At 39.2% G+C, this 22,158-nt stretch overlaps 1 protein-coding gene across 1 annotated transcript; it reads right to left on the reverse strand.

The window, feature by feature from the left end:
* Nucleotides 1-309: 309 nt before the first annotated feature.
* LOC117479027 lies at nucleotides 310-18,161 on the reverse strand. Its single transcript, XM_034126039.1, has 23 exons — nucleotides 18,006-18,161; nucleotides 17,064-17,108; nucleotides 12,924-13,255; nucleotides 11,983-12,244; nucleotides 11,785-11,813; nucleotides 10,967-11,255; nucleotides 10,702-10,742; nucleotides 10,085-10,364; nucleotides 9,777-9,820; nucleotides 9,149-9,419; nucleotides 8,486-8,514; nucleotides 8,071-8,335; nucleotides 7,825-7,868; nucleotides 7,635-7,705; nucleotides 7,247-7,461; nucleotides 6,908-7,167; nucleotides 5,785-5,904; nucleotides 4,704-4,854; nucleotides 4,450-4,473; nucleotides 4,255-4,299; nucleotides 2,472-2,516; nucleotides 1,893-1,940; nucleotides 310-957 (listed from the first exon to the last, which is right to left on the reverse strand). Exons 2-23 carry the CDS (start codon nucleotides 17,071-17,073, stop codon nucleotides 692-694), a joined length of 3,141 nt encoding a protein of 1,046 aa, XP_033981930.1. The 5' UTR covers nucleotides 17,074-17,108; nucleotides 18,006-18,161; the 3' UTR covers nucleotides 310-691.
* Nucleotides 18,162-22,158: the final 3,997 nt, after the last annotated feature.

A 22,158-nucleotide genomic window follows, 5' to 3' on the forward strand; every position in this document is an offset into this window, starting at 1 on the left:
TCCGTCTGAACAATCAGTTTAATAAATAATATGAATAATATGTAAACATTTTTAAAAATCTAGGAGGAGAGCGACGTTCCTAAATCTGTTAACTTCATTACATCATTATGTCTGCTTCAACTTTTAAAACACTCTATTCACTCGACATGTATAATATTTATAAGAGTTTATTGAAAATGTATTTCGAAATATAAAACATTGGCCTCCAAAAGTAAACGTATTTTCATTATTATAAGGGAAAAAATAACAATAGAATCGTTTAGCACATAAGACAATGCTCAAAGATAAAATCTGCTTGCAAAACCTAAGGATAATCATTCATGATCAAGCATCCTTTAATTTATAAAAAATAGGTTAAAAGCAGACTCAATCCATCTGGGATTTGCTGGATTAAAACATTACATGTCAGGTGAGAAGGCAAAATCATTTCTTACATCATTACATTACATGAATGACTTGCATGGTTTGCTGAATCTGGTTTTAACCTTACAGGAAAACGTATACATTTTACAAAATATGACTGGTCCAAGTGTAAAAAAAGGATAAGAGCTATGATTAAACATGAAGGTGCAAAAGCTATATTTGATAGAACCCCCTACAGAGACATTTACATTACTATTTCCCCATTGTAACCGTTTAAGACATTTTTTTCTTGAGGTACAATGTACGTTTAGTGATTTCTCCGCAACATTCACTTCTTTCCCTTTAGCTCATCAATGAGACATTTCTGCTCTTCCTCAAGGATTCTGTAGAAGACTTCTTTGCCACGATGCCCTGCTGCATTCAGGGGACCACTGAAGAGTTTCCTCATCTGCTTCTCAGTGGTCCGGATTTCCAGGATTTCACTATAAATCGATTGTGTGATGACTTTTTCATCAAGGAGCTTATCCAAAATGGAAGCAACGCCATCCACTCTCTTGATCAGCTTGGTTCTATGTGTATCCACAAAGTGCTGACCTGAGGAAGGAGGGAATAATGAGTAAAGTGTTGATGATACCATGAAGCCAACTTGATACATTTCTAAAAAAAATGATTAAATATTCTATAACAGTGTCTTCTTTATTTTAAATACAGTGGAGGAAATAAGTATTTGATCCCTTGCAGATTTTGTAAGTTTGCCCACTTACAAAAAAATGAACAGTCTATAATTTTAATGGTAGGTTTATTTTAACAGTGTAAGTAAGAATATCAAAAAGAAAATCCAGAAATTGACATGATATAAAAGATAACAATTTATTTGCATTTAACTGTGGGAAATACTGTAAGTATTTGATCCCCTTGCAACAAACAAGGATTCTGGCTCCCACAGACCGGTTACAGAAGTCCTCTTCCTTTAAAAAAGTACTCCTAATATCAACTTGTTAACTGTATAAATGACACCTGTCCACAGAATCAATCAATAAGATTCCAACCTCTCCACCATGGGCAAGACTAAAGAGCTGTCTAAGGACCTCAGGGACAAGTATTAGACCTGCTCAAGGATGGGATCGGCTACAAGACCATCAGAAAGCAGCTTGGGGAGAAGGAGACTGTTGGTGCGATTATACGGAAATGGAAGAAACACAAAATGACCATCAATCACCCTCGGTCTGGGACTCGACACAAGATCTCGCCCCCTGGGGTATTGATGATCATGAGAAAGGTGAGGTATCAGCCAGGAACTAGAGGGAGGAACTTGTTAATGATCTCAAGGCAGCAGGGACCACAGTCACAAAGAAAACTATTGGTAACACACTGCACCATAATGCATAAAATCCTGCAGCGCCTGCAAGGTCCCCCTGCTCAAGAAGGCACATGAAAGGCCCCTCTGAAGTTTGCCAATGGACATTTGAATGATTCAGAGAAGTGGCTGAACCACAGGGATCACAAACCAAAATCAAGTGTGCACCCACCATCTACCATGGTGTATTGAGCTGTCTCTCCAGCTGAGGGTCTCGCAGCTGAAAGAAATCGAGGGAAAATTACAATTGCTTAATGATGGACAGGTTTAATGTTTATGCTTTTTTTTTCATGCACACAGCAACATAGCAAAATACGGTCATTCAATGTGTCAATGATACATGCACTGTCATTGGTTGCCAGTTTAATAGAATACCTAAAACAATAAGACTGATGTTATCCTATATTCAACTAAATGAAAAGATTAAAAGCAACAATGGGTTACTCCACGTCTCTCAATACTGTTCAGCTTCCTAAGTCTATGCTACAACACACAAGCTTGTGTCCAAGGTCATTCCTATCTCAAGTGAATTAATTGGGGCTGGGCCATATATGGATATCATAGTGAAATCATGATGTCAGACTACACTTTGTATTACATTTTGGATAACGTCATATAACCTAAGTGTCTTTTCCTGGTTTAAGTGCCTGCATTACTTATTTTGTGAAAGCACCAATAATCAACCCTACAATTCTGGTGGAATATATTTGACCAGAAATATTGGGAAACCTAATGTAGATAAACAACTCACTGTCCCTTGATTCATTTTCTGAGGACGGTCCACCCGTAGCTTCCACTGCAAAATAGACAGATATGGTTAGCAAGAAATATGACGGATGACAATTTGACATACAATTTGTATGTAGGACACACTAATACTGCATGCTGTTATTGGCATTTTAAACTGGGAGCTTGATTTGACTGTCTAAACATTACAATTGCACACAAAGGGATTATGCTTTGCTAATAATACATTATGTTAAAGGCAATGTATGATAATAATTTGTTGGGTTTTGTAATTCCTCTCTTGTGCATATATTGACATCTTACTTCAAACACGTTGTATCAGACTACTTTAATTCATATAAACAAAATACAAGGACTTTATCACAGAATGATCAACAATTTTCACAGCAGGTCAGCTTTCACAAATGTTGTTTAGAGGAATTTAAGAAAAACCCCAAGTGTAGCTTGTTGGGTTTATGTTCTCTTTCCTGTCCTGTGTTTCTGTAGTTCTAAACACTCCAACAGAGTGACACATCTTCTCTCTAGCAGATTGCGTCAATTTCAGGAGCCAGTACAGATGTATTGCTCTCCTTTTTGACACAGCAGACAAATTACTTTCATTAATCATTATATTGATTACACCGGACTAATTTTAAGTAGAATTGCTCTACCTGGTTGTAAACCAAAAGTGTTCTCAGGGTGTGTGCAGTTCAGCTGGCAGAGGTGTTCACAGACATCTTCAACAGGTCCCTGCTGCAGTCTGTAGTCCCTGCATGTTTCAAACACTCCACTATCGTTCCTGTCCCCAAAAAGACTAAAACCACCAGCCTTAATTAGCACCTCCATCATCATTAAGAGCTTTGAGCGGTTAGTCAAATCATTCATCACCTCCTCCCTCCCTGACTCTCTGGACCCCCTGCAGTTTGCCTACAGAGCAAACAGGTCCACAGACGACGCCATAGCTCTCACCATCCACACTGCCCTCTCACACCTGGACCAGAGGAACACATACATATGTGAGAATGCTGTTCACTGACTACAGTTCAGCATTCAACACCATTGTGCCCTCCAAGCTGGTCATCAAGCTCAGAGACCTCGGGCTCAACAGCACCCTCTGTGATTGGATCCTGAACTTCCTGATGGGCAGACCCCAGGCAGTGCGGATGGGAAACATCACATCCTCCACCCTTATCCTCAACACCGGAGCCCCTCAGGGCTGTGTGTTCAGCCCCCTCCTTTATTCCTGTTCACAAACGACTGCGTGGCCACACACAGCTCCAACACCATCGTGAAGTTAACTGACAACACGACCGTCATCGGCCTGATCACCGACGGCAACGAGACGGTGTACAGAGAGGAGGTCGAAAACCTGATATCTTGGTGCCAGGATGAAAACCTCCATCTCAACATCACTGAAGACCTGACATGGACTCATCACACAAACAATATCACCAAAACAGCTCAACAGCGGCTCTTCTTCCTCCGCTGGCTGCGGAGGAAGAAGAGACTCCAGGATACTCTGCAACTACAGGTGCACCATAGAGAGGATCCTGACCCGCTGCATCATGGCCTGGTTTGGCAGTTTCATCGTTTCCAGCAGGGCGGAGCTGCCATCCATGGAGGTACAATGCCTTGCTCAGGGACACCTCGGTAGCACTTGGTCTTGCCGGGCCAAGTCCCTATGGACTTCGCCACCACCGCCCTAGTTGTGTATATGTTATGACAATAAACCTTTGAATCTTGAATCAAAGGTTGCTTTAAAAACAGCTTTTCTGTAGTACACAGTCAGACAACAGAAACTAACTTACTATCCAATGGACCAGTAATGGAGGGTGGTCCATCTGTCTCTTTCACTGCAAAAATAGGAATATGCAGTGTTGCATTAATAAAAAGAAAAAAAAATGTGTATGTTAAGATTATTATAGATGTAATAGAAATATCATTTCAATAACTGTAAAAACAAACATTCTTGAAAAACATTTTTTTAATATGCAGCATCTTACCATCTGAATCACCAGAGAACTCAACTGAAATACAGAACATACAAAATATGGATTTTTCATATTTCTTTTTCATGCATTGTATTCTCATCAACACGTTAAAATAAAGTTCATTTTTAATATGTTTGGATACAATGGGATTGGGCTCTCTTTGATTTAATATAATCATTTTGCATAACACTTTAGTTAATTAAAAGGTAAAAGAAAGATTATTTTTTTCATATGGTACACTACAGTAAGTAATAATGCCCACTGACCTTTTAGAATCTCATAGCTCCATACACACCGTGGTTCACGTTTCCCTTTGAGTTGTGAGAGTGTAAGGTCGAAGTCACTGATTGGATTCTTAAAGTGCACGACAAAGAATATTGAGCTTTGCCTTTGGCTACTATTGCTGAGGGTTATTTTCTATGTGAGAAGAAAAAAAAGAAATAACAGAGAGAGATGACAAAATGAGATGTGAGGGTCAATATTGAATAAACTAAAGATTTCAGTAGTTAAAAAAAAAGTGAATTAGTCACATGACCAACAGAAAAAAGTGATGCTGTTTATTTCAAATGGAGAAGTCCTTATTGTTTAACTTAAGTTTGATGGTATATGCATGCCGGTTTTTGACTAAGTCCACAATTTGATATGCCACTGGTAAATTACAAGCATCAATTTTCTCACATTCGCTCCTCTGGATTAACACATTTTGGCTACTGAACCATAGCTAATTCTTCTCTCTGCATGGCATTACATTACATTACATGTTAGACGCTTTTATCCAAAGCGACTTACATACTCAATACTGTGGGTAATCCCCACAGGAGCAATTTGGGGTGAAGTGTCTTGCCCAGGGACACAACGACATGCTGACTGCAGTGGGGTTTGAACCCGTGGCCCCCTGATCCGAACACCTACGCACAACCCACTGTGCCACACGCCGGCATATCTTGTTATTATGTCTTTATTAAACAAGGAACATGCATAACAATACATTAATTACAAAAAGGGAAGAGATGAATGGTAGAATTGAGCTATAAGCTAATTTCCATCTGCAGTCCCTTGGTATATAAATACATAAAAATCAACAATAGTGCAGATCTATAAAATACAAATACCAGCATATTTCACGCTCAGCTCGATACATATTCTAATGCCTGGTGGTTGCAAATTAAAAAGCTGATGGTGCAAAGATAATTCACCTCAGTGGGATGTTTAAGTCTAGTGGAGACACAGGTATTATTTACTAAATGAATAACTGTCCCATTTTAATTAGTGTCACATCCATTCTAGTCTAGTCAGCATTAACAATACCCGGAACCTGGCCCAATTTACTGGCAATTCAAACTGTACCTCTGGGCAAATCTTGGCCGTTATGCCTGCTGTGAGTTTGAAATCTTGGTGCATTTGCAGGCCCTTGTTTGTGCGTGGCTTTCGGATGAATTTGTATTCTTTATTGTCCTTGTCGATGGTCTGGAAAAAAAAATCAATCTAAGCACAACCCTGCTTCAAGTTTACAGTAAGAAACATCAGTGTTTAAAATGCATTCATGAAACAATAAGGTTTTAACAACAGAGTATTAGGGTCAGTATCTAGAAAAATAAATATTTATTTTAGATTTTGTCATTTCAGAATGGCCACTGAGGAAAAGCTCATGATAAAAAAACGTTTTGAGAGTAACTAAATAAGTGAGATCAAACCAAGCTGCAGCGTCATCGACAATTACCACTGAATAGGTCTGAGGCACGTCTGTGATTGTATTTACCATTTATAGCAACATGTGAAACAGTTAAATTGGCTTAAATACTTTGCTGTTTGAAGCAGCTCTCCATGGAGCAGAACTCTCCTTCGAGATGATCTAAAAAAACGAAATTATATCTCGCTTGATAAGTATTATCAGGGAACACGTTATAACATAATGATAAGTATAAGGTTATATGTCAACCATGTATCGATCATTGAGAGTCATATTGCAAACATAGCTTATAGCTTTGGGCAGAACTAGCTCTGTTTGTAGGGACTTGGCTTGGCGATCAGAGGGTTGCAGGTTCAAGTCCTTGAACGGATCAAGTGAAGAGTGGGGACTGATACTTTGTGAGGTGGCAATTGGCTCCTGGTCATGCTGAGGTAACCGTGAGCAAGGCACCAGAGCCCCACACTGGGCACTGTAATATAGCAGTCAACTGCTTCTTGTTTAAGGATGGGTTAAAGGCAGAGACTAGAATTCACTGTGTGCGGTGCTGTGTTCATGTTTGACGATTGGAAGTTGATTGTATTAAAATCCTCCATTTCCATAACATACAATAGGACCCATTTAAGATAATATTTCCTTTAAATATTTTCCCTCACTTATGACTTTACTCTCATAACAGGACTACTTTAAGAATTAAAGGTGTTATTTTCACAATTCAGCCCAAATAATCCATTGTAGGTTTTCATTTCATTTTGAATGTGTGACAGTAAGATATTCAGTAACCTCTTTAAGAGCAGGATCGTCCTTGGTCAGGTAAACACGAAGAACGGTGTGGGATGCGTAGGCTTTTGAATAAATCAACACGTTACAGTGTATTTTTACTGGAAAGCCCAAATGAACCATTATCAGGGGGGCTCTTGGAGAGAAAACTGGTTCAGACAGCTTGACATGGGACGATGTGACTTCAGACACTTTTTCCACAACATATCCACAGTCATCTATGTGCAGGACTGCAAACTTTTGCAATATTTCAGGGATGTCATCTGCATAGTATAAAGCACAAGAAATGTGAATAAAACAATTTCATTGATTATTTTGTTATTTTCCTCCATGATCACTTACCTATGCAGATCCAGTGTGGCAGGTACACTTCAAATAACTTCCCAGAAATCACTGTGATGTCTATCAGGGGACCTGCAGGCATGTATTTCATCATCTCCATCCTCTTCATGGGTTCCTCCGAAGAGCAAAACTGGTACTTAAAGCGGACCTTTTCCTGACAGACCCAGCGCAAGCCAGAAACACTGCATTCAAAGTTTCCCGCTTCAGACTTTAGGCTAAAATATGATGAAAAAAAGACAGAGTTTGTATTTGGTACACAGCATTAATACTATTGGGGAAATATTTGTAGCAGATCTTAGTGTTCTCTCTGTGAAGAAATCCCAAGACCGAAGTATCAGTGTTATATTTCCAGTTTGATAATATGCAGTATTTAGGAAATTATTTGTACCTGTAAGATGCCTCATCTTCATCTGTACTGTTCACCTCAGGTTCAAGTTTAGTCCAGCCACTGGAGTCCTTCTGCAGAGGACAATCATTTTTAAAAATAAGTGAAGACGTGACTTTTGGAAAAATCACATAAATTAACCCATACATGATCAACAAATAAGATGAACATTTAACAAAAATTAAGGAATTACCGTCATTTTTTCACTGCCCTCAAGCTCCAAGCTTCTTGAAGGCCCTTGTGAAGAAACAAGATTTTTTTTCATTATGTTACTTAAAAAATGTAATCCTATGGTAACTTCTATGCCCTTCAGCACTACTGTATGTGCTACATAGCACTGATGTAGCATTAGAGCAATTGTTATGCAGGAAATACTGGTGAGTGATGTCTTTTTGGAAGCTTGAAATAATACAATAGAAATACACTTGGCTTTTCACACCTTTGGATCCTAAAGTGATGTTTGACAACATTTGCCCCAGACCATAATCGTCTTCTTTCATCTTCTTTAAAATCTCTGTTGTCAGCTCCATAGACTGTTGGCCGTAGATCTCCACCATCAGATCCACAATCTCAACTCTCCCTGCTGTCTCTAATCTCTGACTTGAGATTCTTTGGAGGCCACGCTTGAATTTCTCGAGCTCTCCATCACTTAAATCTTGCAGTGTTTCCAGAAGCTTCTCCTCCAGTGATGCCATGGTTACTTCCTAATGGATTCAATGTCATCAGAGGGAATTCAATATAATATCTCCACTTGTTGAAAACATTTTCCACCTCTTTACTGTCAACATTTGCAAACTGTAAAACCTAAATGAGAGCCGTGTTGTGTAAAGTGTGTCTGATGTGATATGACTCACCTCCTTCATTGGTTTGGACGGATGTTTATCTAAGGAGAAAACAAAGGAAAAGCCTCATCACTGATTTAAAATCAGATTATAAACGACTTCTTAAAGGAAAGTTTTTTTTTTTTTTTTCATTACTGCTCTTAAATTATGAAGAATCAAAATACTTTATTAATCGGGAGCCGTGTTCAACAACAGGAAAACGATATAAGCTATATAACTGCAGCTATATAAAACGTTTGTTTACAAACTCCCACACAACTCGTGCAGTATAATCAAAGTCTCATTCGTCCAGGCACTAGCTCACTATTTGTACTCATGTGTGCAGAAGAGTAACGCATTTCCAAGTATGAGACTGTTAATGCAAAAGTGCTTCAAACAGTGAGGTTGTTTTGGTATAGTTGTGCTGTTATTAAACACGCCCGCCCCCCCATTTACTTAAATTCATTGAAATGTCTACATTTTTTCACAGTGGAGTCATGCAAGGAAACAGATGTATTCAAGAATTAGAGAGAAATCAGGGTGAGTAATTGTTATACAGAACAACTGGTCATTTTGAGAGTGAACTATTCCTTAAAATAAATAAAAAATCCAATACAAAAGCATTGCAACAATTACAAAACTCATGATTATGAACTCTTCTGTGTGATGTAGCAGTTTTTGTTTTCTTTCTCTTACCTTTGAGTCTTAAAATAGTCTCTGATAATCTCTCCACTAGATCAGATCTGTTCATGTCCATTAAAACCTCCCTGGTCACCTCCACAGACTGCGGACCACAGGTCTCCACCATCTCATCGACTAGCTCGAGTGCACATCCTGTCCAATTGGGATATCCATGACAGAGGTAGGATATGCTCTTCTGGAAGTATGTGAACGGCAGCAACCACTTAAATCTGTAGAGCTCATCGCCACTCATATCCTTCAGAGTTTTCAAAAGGAGAATTGGTGCCTGAATTCAACAGATGTGTAAGAAAAGGTGTTATATCTCTATGGAAATGAATATTACTTTGTTTTCATTTCGTCAGTCAGTGTTTCAGACAAGAGGATTTTATAAAATGTTTACAAGATCTCTCAAGTCAAAGACACACTAACATCTGTACTATTACATATGTTTAGCTTTTTTCTTGACAAATGCCATTTTTTTTATGAGTGTTCAGACGTCAGTCTGCTAATCTAATCATAACATCAGCGGAAGAAAAATCATTTTGACAGAAGAGATCCACCTTAAAAATGGTTGTTCAAGATGGATATGGTTAACAACTTGCATCTATTGAATGAAAGCTGTGATGTGTAAAGTCAGACTCACTCCCTCGGACTGTGCAGGTCGATGTTCATCCACAGAGTACATCTCTGAAGAGAGAAAATAAAGTGAATGTCTAACACACAAGATCCCAGCAACAACAACTAAACTACTTAAACGTAAAACATTCTGTTTCTTGTTGAGACTATATGTTGGTGGTATTTGATGGTATTTTAATTATTTCTTTAATGTTTCTATAGATTCCTGTCCCATGTTTTTTTTATACTTCACATTGTTAATGACTACAGATTATTTTTTATACTGAAATATAAAATGTATGTGATGTGAGTTTTTTTTTTTCTTCTTTGTCTTACCTTTGAGTTCTAAGTTTGTAAACCTCTGCATCAGATCAGTCCTGTTAATGTCCTTCAAAACCTCCATGGTTATCTCTACACACTGTTGGCCAAAGAACTGAATGATCTGTTCCACTGTTCGTGCTCTGCCTGTTGAGGATCTCAACATCCATGAATCATATCTCTGCTTCCTCTTGTAGACAATTAAATCCAGGGTCCGCTTGAATTTCTCAAAATCCTCGTTTCTCAAATCATTCAGAGTTTCCAAAAGCAGATGTTTAACAGCTGCCATTGTTGCTACCTGAAATAATCAATACATTCATTAGACATGTGTAGATTCCTCTTGGACAATTACAAACAGACAGACAGACAGACAGACAGACAGACAGACAGACAGACAGACAGACAGACAGACAGACAGACAGACAGACAGACAGACAGACAGACAGACAGACAGACAGACAGACAGACAGACAGACAGACAGACAGACAGACAGACAGACAGACAGACATACAGACAGACAGACAGACAGACAGACAGACAGATCATCATAGATAAGTCAATCATGTGTTTGGGTCATATCATTATCTGTTGAAGGAAAGGTGTGTTGTAGAAAGTCAGACAGATGTGACATTACTTTCTGGATCACTGCAGGTCGCTGTGCCTCTGAGTGTTTCTCTGAAGAGAAAAGAGGTGGAGATAAACCAACTCAATTCATTTGACCATCTCCCAAAATATTAGTCATTATTCTGATTAGTCATAAAACATATTTGTACACTAGGATATAAATACATTATAAATATACATTTCACCTTATAACTTAAAAAGAACAATACCGAGCTTATTAACTTAGGATAAACAGGTTTGATGATTTAAAGATGTTTGTGTCATATTTGTCTTACTTTTGGGTCCTGAGCTGCTTTGTGACAGCCTCTGCACCAGATCAGTCCTCTTCATCTTCTCAAAAGCCTCAGTGGTCATCTCCAGCAGTCTGTGATCGCCGTGATCTCGCACCAAATAAAACACTATGTCCTGCCTTTCTCTCATCATTAGCCATCTTAGTAAGATCTGTGGGTAGCCTTTGTCAGAGAGAATTTCACTCAGGACCCTCTGAAAACTCTCTAAATCCTGGTCACTCAAATCTTTCAGTGTTTCCAGAAGCAGCTCTATGACAGACGCCATCGTTTCCACCTGGTAAAATCAAAGGAGATGTTAATGGGGCAAAAGAGCAATTTCTCAGCTGGAATGATTACAGATTATTTTGGTTTGCAACTTGACAGTTTCAGTGTTTTACAAGAGTGGATGTGGTAAGAGAACATCAGCCATGTCAACCACAATGTATCAGTACACTTTATATTGTTCATCCAATTCATCACAAAACTATTTTCTTTTTGTATAAATTGGGTGTTTAATTCATGACTTTATTTGACCTCCTGGGTAACTCTTTCAAAGGCTGTGGTAGAAAAACTGCGATAAACCTCTTGATTTTACAACAGAGTCGATGTTTAACTAGTTTCATCTTTTTTTTTGTATTTGAACAAATAACATATAGATAACATTAATGGCTAAGAACGTATGTGTACCTAATTTGGCATGATCAGATTATTTCTAAAACTATCTTGGACAAAAAATGCAGTTCAGGATGAAGATTATTTATTAACACTTTTCTTAATCTACTGAGTCAAAGATCACTGTGTGAAATTGATGGGACTTTACTCACGCTCTGGATCAGAGAAGGAAGCAGTTCCTCTGAGGATTAAAAAAAAAGGAAAAGGTGTGTCCCAATGTGACACACTAACCTCCTCAACAGTGAGAATATAATTATTTATATATCCACTTAAAGATATTCTAACACTGTTCAATGGCTTAAGATACATTGGGTATCGGAATATACATATTTCTGTCTTTTTTCTCTTACCTTTGGTTCCTGAGCTGATGTCTGACAATCTCTGCACCAGATCAGTCCTGTTCATCTTCTTTAAAACCGTTTCGGTTATATTCACACACTTTTCGCTGAACGTCTTCACCATCAGATCCACTGTTTCATCTATGTTTGCCACTTTGAGGATCAGTCGGAAACTTTCGTCTAAATCAATGAGTGACTTGAATTCTTTAAGCTCATCTGAACTCAAATCATTCAATGTTTCAAGAAGTCTCTTCTGAGTCCTCATTCTTCCTACCTGTAAAATGTAAAGGACATATTTTAGAGTGTATGCAGGATAGGATGTCGATTATGTGTGTGATTTACATCCAAGATCAGAGACTGAGTCTCTTCTTATTTATATCACTAAGATTAACTTTTAGATAGTATATTCAAAACTAGATGTACTGCATTGCGATTGTATGCCTCCACAAAAGTGGCAGTTTACATCCATGGCTGTCCAAAATGTCATATATTTATCATTAATCATTTTAATCCCATGGCATTTTCCCACCAAATTGAAAATGAGTTTGTTTTGGTACTCAAGTGGATGTTTGTCCCAAAACATTGTTGTTTGGTTAAAGAAAACCCATTCTTCCACACAGGGCCCAATGGGTCAGTGGAAGATTTGAAATGTTGTCAATCATTTTAAATCATGTTTGAAAATATCAGGTTACAGAATATTGTTTCTCAGTGAAGGATTTCCTCGTCGATTTCAGAAACATCTGCCAGTTCAAGGTGAGTTAAGAAAACTAATGTTGTTTTAAATGTTTGGTTTACAAATTAGAGATTACAAATATTTTATTGATATAACTTTAGAATTGTATTCTCTATTGCATACACCAAGTGCATCTCAAGAGCAGTGATTATATGAGCGGCACAACATTAAATATCCAAACTTTAATTAGAATCCTTTTAATAACTAAATATTGAATCACCTCCATGACTTTCTTTTTTTTTTTTTTTTCTTTTTTTTTTTTACGTCTTTCTTTTTTCTTCTTATATTTCTCAGACTCATCACCAAGTTCATCGAGGAGATCTGACTCATGTTCTCTCAGCAGTTTGTAGAATATCTCTTTTCCTCCAGGTCCACAGAATCTCAAAGGCCCACTTAGGAGGGCCCTCATCTTCTCCTGAGGGCCCTGGAGGGATAGGATTTCCTCCTCATTTTCTCTATTGATAACTTTATATGAGAGCAGTCCATCCAGAATCGGTCCAATGTTTTTTACTCTCTGGACTAGTGCTAAATTATGTTTATCCACAAATAGCTCTGAGGAAAGAAAAGGCAAAGTGGTTAGCTTGGATATAATATGCATCACGATATATTTAATAAAAAGTGGTAAAACCTCAAATTCATCTATATTACAAAACCGGAAAATTAACTTTTACTCTGAAGGAATTAGCTACTTCTAAGAAACTGAGGAGCACATCTCTGGTAAATACAAGTTTAATGTGGTGATTCTGCATGATTCTTTGTGAGGAAAATTAAGTTGAGTGAAGAATTTCCTACATGATAAAACAGAAGGAAATACGTTTTCCAGTCACATTCTGCTTTTACGCTCGGCTTGATCCAACCTTATCTCAAACTAACAGACTAGGGTTGCGGTCGAATAGTCCATTTAGCTTAGGAACCTTCCTAACGGAGTGAAATGACCCGGAAGTCCCTCAGTGGCAGCCATGATAAGTGCCGTTCGAATTCTCTAAATGAAAGGAAAGGAGGTTTCAAACTTCCTTTATAACCTCCTTTAGCTTAGCTCCACTGGACCTCCCTAACCTAAAGGAGAGGAGAAAATGCTGCCCCACAATGCCTTGCGGCCGCCGCATTTGCCGTCACACAACAGTCGGCCGTTCACGGAAACAACCGATTATGAACGAGAAATGATATCATGAAAGTTACGGTGCTTAAAACGTATGTCATGTGGTAAGTTGCCAAAGTGCTTTGTTTTGAACGTTCATCAGTATTATAATCAAAAAGAGAAATATGAACGTTAGTTTTTACTGAAATGATCAAATAAAGTCAACATTTCAGTCTTTACTGAGCTGTGTGGGGTTTGTTCAACTTTTAAAAGATGTTTGAATGGTGATATACACAGTGATAGATGTTAAGGACTAACGTTTATAATAAATACATTTGTATTGATTTTAAGATCTTTTCATACAATCATACGTATTGGGATCATTTGTATTAATGTGGACCGGAGGGAGAGGGTGACGAGCATAAGTTTCACTTTCCTTTTTTATTTCAATTCCAACTTTGGTCATGAAGAATATGTTTCTCTGTTGTCCCCGTTCATAAAGCATAAAACAACAGCATCAGAGCACGGTGCAGAGTCTCTAGATGAGTTTACAGTAGTCCCTCGTTCTTATTAAACATCCATGTTGTAGTCCGCTGTATAGAAAACTGTAGTTTCCATAGTTTCCCCACAGCAGCAGGCGCACATTTATGACCTCTGCTGGCGCATCATAAACACGTCGGATAGTGAAAGTGCAGTCGGATTCTCTAAAGTGCCGCAGTCTCTTCTCCTAAATCCTTTTGAATTCTCCTATCGACTATCCCTTAACCCCATGACGTTTCACTCCGAGGTCAAGGAATAGACGATAGGGTTAGAACTTAGGAGATGATTTTTGGACTATTCGACCGCAACCCAAGCTTGTTTGAGACAAGCGAGACCGACGCAGACCTAATTGAGATCAACGTCTTGCTAGTGCGTTGCATGATGGTTAGTCATTTTGTCAGACTTGCTCAGGAGGCTCGCCTACATGAGACGTTGAAATCTCGCGGGACAAAGACGCCCGCAGACTTGAGAGCGAGGCGCGGCGAGGCGGCGCAGTTTCTCTCCACGGGCTGCGGAAGCGAAATGCTTGATGGGAAACGGCTCGCTGGTATCTCGAGCTGAGCGCTCATTGGTGGGTTTTACCCCGTGCTGGGGATGAAACTCTCCATTGGCTCGGCAAAAGTGTGTTGTTGTTTTGTGTCAGTTTTACGTCGCCACTTCCATTCACATTTTTCATCATTGTTCCACAATGTTTATCATCATTAAATTAATATCTATATATTTTATACTATACTGGCACTGCTTACCGTTTTCATACTTTATATATCTTAGCATATTCATATCCCTCACTGTGTATTCATCATTCAATTCATTCTATATTTTATTCTGTAGATTGTGTACATTACTTTTCCCTTTACTGCTTTTTGCACTCCTGGTTAGAAGCTAAACTGCATTTCGTTGTCTCAGTACCTGTAATATGTGCAATAACAATAAAGTTGAATCTAATCTTAAGCAGGAACAAATGTATTTACTTAGTACATATATAATCTGACATTAACGATTAAACACATTTGTGCATTCTTTATAAACGCAAACCGAGTCAAGCCGACTCCGGAGCAGGCGTATGCACCAGTTGTTTGCAATCCGCCAAAAAACCGAGGTTGCGGTCGAATAGTCCATTTAGCTTAGGAACCTTCCTAACGGAGTGAAATGACCCGGAAGTCCCTCAGTGGCAGCCATGATAAGAGCCGTTCGAATTCTCTAAATGAAAGGAAAGGAGGTTTCAAACTTCCTTTATAACCTCCTTTAGCTTAGGAACCACTGGACCTCCCTAACCGACAAATGATATCATGAAAGTTACGGTGCTTATTAAGCATTTTAAAACGTATGTGGTAAGTTGCCAAAGTGCTTTGTTTTGAACGTTCATCAGTATTATAATCAAAAAGAGAAATATGAACGTTAGTTTTTACTGAAATTATCAAATAAAGTCAACATTTCACAGTCTTTACTGAGCTGTGTGGGGTTTGTTCAACTTTTAAAAGATGTTTGAATGGTGATATACACAGTGATAGATGTTAAAGACTAATGTTTATAATAAATACATTTGTATTGATTTTAAGATATTTTCATACAATCATACGTATTGGGATCATTTGTATTAATGTGGACCGGAGGCCTCCGGTCCACATTAATACAAAAAAGGAAAGTGAAACTTATGGTTGACACCCTTTCACTTTCCTTTTTTATTCCAATTCCAACTTTGGTCATGAAGAATATGTTTCTCTGTTGTCCCCGTTCATAAAGCATAAAACAACAGCATCAGAGCACGGTGCAGAGTCTCTAGATGAGTTTACAGTAGTCCCTCGTTCTTATTAAACATCCATGTTGTAGTCCGCTGTATAGAAAACTGTAGTTTCCATAGTTTCCCCACAGCAGCAGACGCACATTTATGACGTCCGCTGGCGCATCATAAACACGTTGGATAGTGAAAGTGCAGTCGGATTCTCAAAAGTACCGCAGTCTCTTCTCCTAAATCCTTTTGAAATCTCCTATCCACTATCCCTTAACCCCGTGACGTTTCACTCAGAGGTCAAGGGATGTCTTTTTTTCTATAGTTAATACTGAAATAGAGCCCTGCTGTTTTGTCAGGGTCTTTTCTTTAAATATAATTTTAAAATGTCGATACAGTAGCCCCTTTTTTTAAATGTCTATGCTTAAGTTTTTATAGGTGTTGCTATCTGCTTTGTGTAGCGTGGTTCTACAAGCAAGTCTGTGCATTCATTGGGTGGTATCAGAGAGATACAAGGATCTGTAAATGCAATGAAAACAATTGGCCACAGCAAATAATTGATATTAAACATGTAATTTTTACTTTTGAATACTTCAGTACAAAGGATGTATTGAATAATTTAAGTGATATGTGTACACATATAAATCATTAGTCAAAACAGGGCTACATTTGATTGAATTATAAAAGGTATAATATGTGGTAAACTGAAGAGTCGTTTGGGAGCCGAGCCAAATGATCCGGCTCACCAAGAAATGCCGGAATTCCCATCACTACTTTCGAGGCGAGCCGCAACTCGTCTCAAACAAGCCTACTGTGTACATCAGGCCCGCCCCTCCCTACACGCAGATGGGTGGGGCGGGCCATCCGAGGCGCACCTTTATGCGCTTATGCCCATATGCGCTAGGAGCTTTTGTCAAGAGCAAAAGCTAATGGGGATCCTTAATAAACATAAACATAAACATTATGCGGCGCAATTACTGCCCTGGTGTATACTGTAATACCTGTGCACCTACCTTCCTCCATTGTGTTTAGATCAGGTGCTGCTGTGGATCAAGGAGCTGTTAAAAAATGTATTGTTGTTAGACTTTACGCATACCTCTGTTGTCTCTTATACATTTAAGAAAGAGAAAACAAAATACTCTCTTTCTTTAACGGTCTCGACACTAAGAAATTAACAATTAAAACTAGCTTAGGCTACACTACTATTTGTGAGGCTCAGTTAAATGACAACTCCAAATGTTCAGCTCAAGAAAAAAAAGTACTATGAAGACATGTGTGAATCAGAAACAGACAATAAAGTCATTGACACAAAAAAGAAAAAGAAGCTACAAGTAAAGTGAAAGGCTCATTAAGAACTTCTCATGCACAGCTTTGAGCCATCATGAAAGGTTTCAATCAGTTTGTGGTAGCTTAAGGAACCATTTTGAGCTAATTCAGTCCAAATCTAAAGATGCTCAATTTCCAATGATATAAAACTATTTAGGAAATCATTTGAGAAGCTGACACAACAGAATGTTTGCAATGTTGTTCTTTAAAAATGGCTCAAGCAAGTAGTACTAATTCTCCAAAAAGTTACAAATAGCTTTTTTAATTCATGTAATTAAAGGTTAAGAAGCTTTACAGCCCAGGAAAAGGTCATTTCCACGTAGCACAAACTCAAACAAACACAAACAATACTAAAAGTAGCCTACAGAGTTTTTGTATTTTTCCATCACATGAAACATGCCATAACAGTTTCAGACGTATTTTAAAAACTAGACGGCAGGAAATGAAACTTTAAAAAACCAGAAGCGTAAGAGATATGGCAGTGAGACAGTTATTAAGTGAATGTGTATAGTGACAGAATAATATAACCAAAAGGTCAATTGTACATGTCATTAGTGCAAAGAAAACGCAGAAAGGTTCAAGTGAAAGTAAAAATAGGCGCCGGACAAACGTTGTTACTTCTACTCTACCTTGTGGCATTAGATGTTGGAGTTGAAATCCTTCCATTAAAGGTAGGGTAGGTAAGAATGGAGAAACCAGCTGGAGTAAGCTAGAATTTGAAAGTACACAACCGAACAAAATCTGCCCCTTCCTTCAGACTTCCTTTCAACACACACAAACGCAATGAGGGCACAAGATAAAAATGAGTGCACGAGATGGAAGGCTGACAGGCAGGTAGGCCATCCAATGATCTGCTCTACTCACTGCAGAGAGGCTGACATGACTCACATTTCCTCTATTTGACTTGATGAATGCAAATTAGAGACCGGCTCAACCAGTTATCCAACAACAGTTGTACATTGGACTAGATTTACTATAAACTGTTTGTTTGCCTTTTATCATGTTGACTCTGATGAAGAAAGAGTAGTGTAAAAACTAAACTGAAACAGTTTTAATTGTTATCATAAGAGACAAAAAACACAGTCTGTGCTAAGTGTATCCTAAGTTCAACACGATGAAATGACTATGTGTTTAACTGCTCTATTAAATAGTTTTGAGGCTAAATGTAAAGCCACAACATCCATATTTAAATATATCAAGATGTTTTCACAGCAGAAATGTTGGCATGCTGCCACAGTGTGACGAAGGTAACTTCGTCACTGTGGACTGACGGCTTCGGGCCTTGTATTATTGCACTTTATGAAACAACTTCCCTTTGCACAGAAATGTCACCCAGCACTTTAGTAGTGAACAGTTTGGCACTTTATTAGCGTGATTGCACAGTACCGTTTGGCATTGCATATTTGCAAATTTTATATAATTTATACTAATTATTGAGATAGTATTTATTAAAGGATTAAACCGTATTAATTGAAATGTCGTCTGGCAGGTGCTGGTCGGGTCCTCGGCTCCGCCTTGAAAAGATAGGGGAGTTACCGAGAGCGCCGAAAGTGTTTGCTGGTGTAGAATGACAGCGGTTGAGAGTAATCAGGGTGCAAATAATATGTGAGGGTGTGGAAATCATAGCGTTAAGTGGCATTAATTGTACCAGTGCTGACTGTGTTTAGTTGGGTTTGTATGTGTGTTATTCTGTTCAGTTATATATGTTTGTGTTTGAAAAGTGTTCCCCCTCCCGTTTTGTCTGTTGCTCCTGATTATGTTCACCTGGTACCCTGTGTTGTCTCCAGTGTTCGAATTACCCATTTTCTTTCGGGGGAGCCCTATTTTTTAGTGCACATCCTGCTACTAAATATGTCACACGCACGCTCTGTTGACTGGCGCAGCAGCGCGGATGCGATCAATTGCTATAAAAACACTCTGCTACTACTACAGACGATATTACTGCCAAGGCACAATAACATTTCAGAGAGAATAAATAACAACATGAGGCTACCGTTTCAAAACCAATTGATAGCCATTAGCCAACATTTATTTAATTGCAACAAACAAAACAAAGCAACGACATCAGCTGCTGTTGGGGACACATGGCAACGTTTTTCAGATTTGTATAGGCTATATAACATAGGCACGGCGGCCTCAGAATTTAAATGAGTTGAAATTAATCCAAGAAAATAATGAGACTAGCTATCCAAAACGAATGATTTATTATTGAGCAACAACAATGAATGGAAATGTTAATACTACACTCCACCACACATGTAGGCCTAATCCAACAGTCTATGGAATTCGAACTTCCACGTAATTCAAAACTTTATTTTATTTTTATTTTGTATGTGTGCATGACATGTGTGTCATAGCCTCTTTTTTTCAGCAGAAGGGGAAGGAAGGGGCTTCTTTAGGACCAGCCTGGAATAGGCCTATACTCAGAGTCAACAGCTTTGTCCCTATCGCTTCTTGACTGTCCCTATCACTTCTTCCCTGTCACCCCCCTGTGGGTGGATTGCTACAATGGAGGGAAAACGGACGAGAAGTTACAGACATGCAAGCAGACTATGAAACCAAAGTGTGTGTGTGTGTGTGTGTGTGTGTGTGTGTGTGTGTGTGTGTGTGTGTGTGTGTGTGTGTGTGTGTGTGTGTGTGTGTGTGTGTGTGTGTGTGTGTGTGTGTGTGTGTGTGTGTGTGTGTGTGTGTGTGTGTGGCGCTGCTGAAAGAGCAACGCCTATAGATTGATTAGACTACGCAAGTCAATCAGTCTGATAAAAACCTAATAAATCACACCACCAAAAAATATATCAACAGTAGGACTGGGGCCAGTCCAAACAAACACAAAGCTCAAACAGTCAAATGGACTCTCTTACCTTACTGTAAAAGCGACCACAGGGACCTGGGCGGCTTCTTCTTCGCTTTCGGTCCCGGAACCCATGATGTGGAGGGTTTGTGGCCAGCTTTGATCCAAGACCGTACAAATGGCTGAGGGTCGAATTGCTCCAGGGGGGGGCCATTGATGTCTACGAAGAGAAGTGAGAAGAGGCTCTTCTCCCGCAACTTGTTGCGTTTGTCGGTGTCGGTCGAATTGACGGCAGAAAACCCCCTCTCACACTCAGCTGATGTAGGCAGAAAGGTCTTGCTCGCTGTCTGCAGTTTTTGCAGGGCTTTCCCTGGAGATTTATTCTCTAATTTGTAGTCCCGAAACTCCTCAATGGCCTCTCGGGCCGGTTCCCCCAGTACTTTTGCCAGTGCGCGTACTTCATTCTCCCCATAGAGGATCAGGGCGCTCCGTTGTTCGGGCCAAAAGCGCTTGTCCAGTGGTTTTAGCATGCGGACCAGGTCCGGTTCAGGCAGTCGCTTCTTCAAACTGTCTATTATAGACTGGTAAAACTGCAGACGGTTTATCTTGGGCCTGCTCTCTGAGAGCTCAACATCCTTGAACATGCCAGTAGCAATGCCTTCTTCCACTTTTTGTGTGGACTTTCCGCCACTGATTTTCATAGCTGTCAACACATCGATGGTCTGCTGAATGTAGCAACTTGCATCTACCAAAGATGTTTCTCTGCGTTGCAGTTTTAGCGACAGGCTTTTAAGTTCTCGAAGAACATCCTTCATGTTGCCAAATCAGTCAGAAATCCAGTGCTCGTGAGGAGTTTGTGCAGTCCCCTGAATTTCTGTCTCTCTGTGTCACTGCGAGATGATGTGTCGTCTGTTGCTGTTTTGAATTGGCGTGCCAGTGCGGGATAATCTTTCCAGACAGCTTTCACAGTCTGAAAACTACTAGCCACCCAACGAATAGTGAAGATTTGGCCTATTTTCAATATTTGCATGTTTAATTCTGCTGCTGCTTCTTGGAGCAAACGGGCATTTTTTGATGACTGGTGATAGAGAGCATACAGTTTTGCAACAAAAAACTCAAATTGATTACACTCAGCTACTTCTTTAAGGCAATCCTTGACAGCCAATTCTAGTCGGTGGGCTAGACAGTGAATAGACTGCACTTTGGGGAAATCCTGTTTGAGTTTTGTCACAAGTCCCCCAACTCTGCCTGTGAGTACTGCTGCTCCATCCGTTGCTATTGAGATTAGATTTTTCCCCAAGAACTCGTCATCCAGTCCAGCTTGTTTTAAGCTTTTCCTCAAATTTCTGTACAGCGAGTTAGCATCCGTACCTTCTGAAAGCTCAACAATATCCAAGAAAACATTGTCCACTTCCCCTTTTCCTGTCATGTCACATCGCACGTAAATATTCATGTAGGCCCTCCCATGAACTGTGCTCTCATCTATTGTGATGCTAATTAGTGAGCCCATGTCTTTTACGTTGGAAACAAATTTAGCTCTCATTTCCTCGGCGATATGCCTGATTATTTCAGCACAAGCATGGTCCAATTTGTGCACAGTCCCTACGGTAGCACCATTGAGTTTTTGTAGGAACATTACAGCAGGTAGCTTTCTGTATGACATTTCTTCTTTGGCAATCATATAGGCAGATCTGAACGATGTATATGTTTCCTGCATTAGATCCGCATTGATTGCTAATACCTTGTTTGGTAGGACATCTTTCTTTCTCATCTCCGAAATTGCGATTGCTTTTTCGTGTGCCTGGCTCTTATGGTGCTTATAGATCTTTTTTCGCAGGTTATTTTGTTGATCACAGCTGACTTTTCCCTGAATCCATTCTGGTGAAAGGTGCACTCCTGTGGATTTTTCTGCGAGCGGCAAGGAGATCAATATAGTTTTTGCCTCTTTGCAAATCTCACATCCAAATTTTTTATTTTTTATGAAAAGCCATGGA

The sequence above is a fragment of the Trematomus bernacchii genome, unplaced genomic scaffold (assembly GCF_902827165.1).
Source record: "Trematomus bernacchii unplaced genomic scaffold, fTreBer1.1, whole genome shotgun sequence".
In the NCBI taxonomy this organism is placed as follows: Eukaryota; Metazoa; Chordata; class Actinopteri; order Perciformes; family Nototheniidae; genus Trematomus; species Trematomus bernacchii.